General features: G+C 31.8%; 1 protein-coding gene across 2 annotated transcripts; it reads right to left on the bottom strand.

Annotated features, from left to right (window-relative positions):
* Window positions 1-2,532: 2,532 nt before the first annotated feature.
* LOC21405038 (putative cyclin-D6-1) lies at window positions 2,533-4,590 on the bottom strand. 2 transcript variants are annotated; one of them, XM_024165243.1, is made up of 6 exons: window positions 4,056-4,590; window positions 3,875-3,955; window positions 3,621-3,716; window positions 3,340-3,541; window positions 3,111-3,241; window positions 2,533-2,909 (listed from the first exon to the last, which is right to left on the bottom strand). In XM_024165243.1, exons 1-6 carry the CDS (start codon window positions 4,230-4,232, stop codon window positions 2,700-2,702), a joined length of 897 nt encoding a protein of 298 aa, XP_024021011.1. In that variant the 5' UTR covers window positions 4,233-4,590; the 3' UTR covers window positions 2,533-2,699. The 2 variants fall into 2 exon arrangements, with proteins under 2 accessions (XP_024021011.1, XP_024021012.1); XM_024165244.1 differs by having other exon boundaries at window positions 3,621-3,713.
* Window positions 4,591-5,613: the final 1,023 nt, after the last annotated feature.

Raw genomic sequence — 5,613 nt, 5'->3', positions numbered from 1 at the left:
AAATGTATATATAGAGACGAGTTGTTAATAGTTAGGTTTTCAAGATGGTTATTTATCAAATATAAAAATTTTATAACGTGATACGATAAGAATATCCAATTTCATCACATGAACAAAATTGGGTACTAGCCACAGCAGAATGAATTGATTACGCAATTGGGGCTGCAGAATTCTTTAGTGCATGAAGCAGAGATTGGATTTTCTACGTTAATGAGTTATAGGTATTAAGAAAGTATCATCACTGTCATCTTCAATTTTGTTTGCATAATATATCATTTTTGAGATCTATTACACCAACTTATCTATGATATATAGTTTCAAGGGGACACCAAGTAATCGTTAGGGGTGTCCCGAGTCCAGTCCGGTCTAGCAATATATATATGCAAACAAATGATTGTGTCACGTATATCATATAGTTGGTCCTCATAGCAGAGAAATACGATAAGAAAAATGGTCCTGCTCTCTGACCTAATGCCCAACAATTGTACCTTATCAACCGACTTTCATTCAAGTCAATATGGGAAAGTAAATTTCAAGAAGCAGTTTTACAACAGTTTTGTCTTACCAATATAAAAATATTAACCGTAGATTGAAACTGATAAATCTTGAATTTTTCAACCATTTTTCTGTTGCTAAAGACAGTGACGAAACCAGAAATATTAATCAGAGAGACTAATATCTATGACAAATATTAAACTAAAAATAAATAATCATTAAATTATATGATTATTACGGTCATGTTTTCATGCCTAAAATGCTGCAAAATAACTTTTTCATTGAGATCATTGAATATGTCTATTTCAATATATACAAGTGAATTGTCATTCATCGTTAATTTCTCATTCAATTTTTTTATTAGCAAGACAAAAAGTAAAAAAAAAAAACTTAACATAGATAACTTTAGCACATCCTAACAAAATTGGTACTAAATTTCCATTTGATTGTAGGGTCGATCATTAATAATATTCATACTAAAAATATACTCTATCAACGATAACAATAACGACAAGTTTAACTATTAAATAGAGTGACAAACGAGAACAAAAGAAATTATATGTTATAGAAATATCACAATATATTATTGTGTATGCTTTATTTTTTTAGAAGAGGATTTGTACACTAGTTGGAAAAAAGAAAAAAAAAAGAGAGAAAAAAGCAAATAAACATATATTAATAAATAATCCAAGCTATTATTAAAGAAGAAATAATCTTGTTAAGTACTTAGGGAAATTATTTAGCTCTAGCTCAAAGTAAAATTTTTCAATTTTGAGAGCACTGAAATAAAATTTTAAACTTTTCAGGGGGGCTACATATAAATTTGATATAAATAAAAATATATAATTATAGGTAAGAAAAAGTTGAGGGGGGCTTAAGCCCCTTAAGCCCCCTCAGTCCTCAATAGAATCGTCCCTTGCTAAAGGAGAATAGGTAAAATTAGATGGCCAAACCACTTTGTTGCAAGTATTCAGCACCAAACTATTTTTTATCTTTATTAAAGGCAAAACTTATAAGAGGAAGAGTACTAGGAACTTTGTTTTAGAGGTTAGATTAGTTTTTCATATCGCGCGTTATAAATTTTTAATACAAATATGTATAAATTTAATTGTTAAAAAACTAGTTTAACAATTAAAAATAACGCTTCCACTTCCATTCCCTTTATTAAAAGATTGGATTGCAACAGCAAAATGTAGTTAGTCTTGCAGTGTATATATAGCTACCAATTAGCGGCAAATAAAACTGTTTTCATATATAGTAACCTAGCCTTCTTGCACAAAGGATATTATCCACATTTTTTGCTGGTCCCTTTTCTGTCTGTGTAGAGCTAATTAATATCATCTTCTGGTACAGAAACAGAGATCTCAAATAGTGGGTCCAGATGTCTTTTACAACGAAATCTCATACTAGGGGGACCATCAAATGGTTCATATAAAATCAATCACATGATTAATAACCCCTAACTTCTTTTGGCACTGTTCACTACCCAGCCAAAACAGAAATAATGGAAAGGAATTTTTGCAGCTGCCCCCATCAGTTTAGATGAGAAGAAAAGGGAGGTTCAAACAGGGGCAAAAATGTAATCTGCCATTCCCTTATTCCCGCCAATACAACGTTTCCTTAATAAACCAAGGTCCAAGCGTGAGAAAATTTCTTTTTATCTACCAAGACAATTACCGTTTTTATTTATTTATACTATTACTATTTTTATTCCCCTGCCAGAAACAAAGCGACACCACCAAGGCTAAAACCCATTAGAAGAAACACACAAAAATTTCAGCCCTACAATTCAAAGTTATGTTTTGTCGTTGTTTGGTTCCTAAACGAAACAAAAAGAAACAAAATAAATTAATAAATAATTCCTCCTCTTTTTTTCTTTTTTCTTTTTTCCACTTATTTTCTTAGCCAGTCAATAAAACTGTGTTATATAAGCCGCACTGAGACCCTCTAACAGTAACAGTGACTTGGTCCATCAGATACCAACTTCTCCTCATCTTTCTTCCTCGTCATCATCTTTTTTTTTTTTTTTTACTATTACTTTTTTTTTTTTTTTTGGCATTTCTTTTGTTTACGTTGCAGTAGCCCAAGCTAGATAATAAGCTAAAAAGCTATTGTCACTCTCAAATGGACCAAAAGGGATAACTGATAACCTGTTCAATCAGTCTTATCAGAACTGCCTGATCTGAGAAACCTGGACCGTTCGATTATCGTATTAATGATTGATTTTCCTCCAAGAACTTGATCATGTCCCTCTCTAATCGTAGCGATGTGGTGCCATTGCCACTTTCTGAGCTCGAAAAGCGCTGGTCAAGCACGTTGACCGGTGTCACCGAGCTTGAAATGACGCCGTATAAAGGCTCGTACTCCTCCAACAATACATCTTGCATTGCGTTGAAACACTTGGATATGTTTTCCTAAAAACAGTGACAAAACCAAAAAAATAAATAAATAAATAAAATCTTTTGCGTTAAATTAGATTCTCAGAAGCAAAAGATACTTTCGGAAATCCAGTCAAACATTACTTATGTTATGCTGCACTGATAATAATAAAAAAAAAATAGTAATAAAGTACAAAAAAATACAAGAAAAGTAGAAAAAATGCTAATGGTATTTACTTTGTTTACACATGGGCAGTTGGAAATTGCTTTTCTAAAGCATGGATATTGTAGAGGAAACAGCTCATGAGAAGCACAGAGAAGCGCTGATGCAGCGAGTATTGAGGGCTTATAAACCAAGAAGTTAATATCTGCAGACCAAGAACAAGAATTTGTAAACTTAATTTACAGGACAAAAAGAAATTAAAATTCGAGTTCTAATGCCATTTTTGTCATCTGGGTATTATACCATTTTGAGATTTGAAGATAATATGAATAGCTCTAGCCTTAAGAGCTTGCCACAATGGTGGGTCTTGAAGTTTGAATAAAGAAATGAAAAATGGAATGAAAGAGAAGGGAGTAATTGAACGCATTCTCCATTTAAGGGCTCCCAAGATTAGTGCCTCCATTCTTCCTATTGTTTGTGTGTCAAATATTATACCACCATCAGCCTATACAACAGACACAAGTTAATAATTTCGAGTAACATTTTGGATGGAATAACAAAAAAGAGAATTTTTTTAGTTTGACCTGGAAATCAGTGAGAGAGAATTCTGTGTCCTTCATTTTGGCAGCCAAAGAAACGCAAGAGATTGAAAGAAGCTTTATAACCCATTGCTTTGGCTGCTGTTATATAAGCAAAGTATGATTTAGATCTCAAAAAGTGTTAAACCCAAAAATAGTTTGCAAACTATTTAGGAAAGGCCCTTCCTTTGGCTTAAAATTATGTTTCGTCTTTAAGAACAAAGACAAGAATATTTATAATACTATATACTTATATATACCAGCATTCCATGGGAGGACAAGAACCGATCAAGGTAATTTACTGCCAGGTACGATAAGAAAGGATCGAAGTTACATGAGAACTGCAAACATAACCTTAAATAAGTTAACAACAAACGAAAAAAAAAAACTCTGTTTTCTGAGAAAACATATAAGCAGTTTTCTTTTTCTTTTATATTTTACCTGTGAGATTGAAGAAATGGCTTCTCGTCTAACAAGAACATCAAAATCGCCGGCTTGGAGGCTGGAGAAGTAATTGTCGGAAGGCATGTGATCGGACTCGACGAGAAAAAGAGAAGCGACGGAGTCGGAGTAAAGGTCGTCGGAATCTGTAAGTGGGTTTTCGAGGTCGAACTCCATGGAAGAGATTTGAGAGTTTTTCTTTTGTTTTTTGTTTTGTTTTGTTTTTTTTTTTTTTTTGGTTTTTGGAATGCCTAGCTCAGAGGGATTGATAATAGAATAGCACGCAAGACATTTTTAACAAAGAGAAGGCAAAGGGGATAAGATAAAAAGCTCAGAGCTTTGCTGTTTTTTGTGTAAAGAAAAAGCTGTGCTTAGGAGACTTGAACTTCACTCCTCCTCTCTCTCTCTCTCTCTCTCTCTCTCTCTCTCTCGCTCTCTCTCGCTCTCTCTCTTATAGTGTTTGTTTTGTTATTTTGACCTATCCACAGGCACAGATAATCTCTTCCTCTATTTCATTGGGAAAGAGAACAGGGAAGGAAGGGGTTGGGGGTGGTGTTATCAGATGGATCGAGGCCTAACGGGATTTGGAACTTAAAGAAGGTACGTCACAAAAGGATTTGCTGACTCTCTTTTTTTTTTCTCCCTTTTTCAAAGAATTTTAAAAACAAATGCGAATTTCGTTCTATTATCTTTTTTTTACTCTCCGTATTTATTATTTAATACATAAATTTTATTATTTTATTAATATTTTTATGTCAAATAATGAATACATAAAGTAACATAAAGAATTATATTAACATTTCTCATTTTATAAAATTGAGGATGAATGATTTAAATACCTAACCATATCAAAAGCAAAAAAGTGTCTTTATCGTTAGATTATGACCACAACTGTTTTTTAAGATATTTGTCATAGGTTATGAAAAATACTCCGTAGAGAAATTATAATATTTAAAAGAAAAATAGTAAAAAATAAATTAATATAAAAAGTTTAAGAAAGTATATAGACTAATTTTTAATTATAAAAATTAATAGATCATAACTTGTTAAGTTATGGTTTATAACCAGATAAGTTATGGATAAACTTATCAAGTTATGATTCATAACCAGACAAGTTATGGACAATTATGAACAATAACTTATCAAATTATGGTTCATAACCAGACAAGTTATGGACGAAAATAATAATTTAGCCTATTTATTAACTTATGTAAACTATTGGCCTACTAATTTTAATTCATCTCAAGTCTTGGCCTATTTTCCTCTTTCTCCCTATTTAAAAGTGAGATTTTATATCATATTAAACTTGTAAACACATAAGAATTATCTTTTTTTTTTCTCTAAATTTGGAGTGAAAATATGGTGACATTGCTACCTTTAATAACCTATGTAAATGTGACCACAAGAAGTGTGTTAAAATTAGTGAAAGATAAAATAAAAAATTATAGGCAATTCATGGATATAGGCGAACGACTCTTTGACAGGTCTTTTTAACGTTCGATTATATTATAATTAGCAGTTTGATATAAGATTTAAATTTGAAACAAGATGCACTTCT

Source organism: Morus notabilis, unplaced genomic scaffold, assembly GCF_000414095.1.
Source record: "Morus notabilis unplaced genomic scaffold, ASM41409v2 Scaffold19, whole genome shotgun sequence".
Taxonomy (NCBI): domain Eukaryota; kingdom Viridiplantae; phylum Streptophyta; class Magnoliopsida; order Rosales; family Moraceae; genus Morus; species Morus notabilis.
This window is presented reverse-complemented; position numbering and strand designations above follow the sequence as displayed.

What these genes read in the sequence shown, in the direction of transcription:
- LOC21405038 (XM_024165243.1), bottom strand. Translation starts at nt 4,232, where the DNA reads ATGGAGTTCGACCTCGAAAACCCACTTACAGATTCCGACGACCTTTAC. An exon ending in TGTCCTCCCATGGAATGCTG is followed by an intron (nt 3,717 to 3,874) that starts GTATATATAAGT and finishes CTTATATAACAG; the next exon opens with CAGCCAAAGCAATGGGTTAT. An exon ending in TATCTTCAAATCTCAAAATG is followed by an intron (nt 3,242 to 3,339) that starts GTATAATACCCA and finishes CTTGGTCTGCAG; the next exon opens with ATATTAACTTCTTGGTTTAT.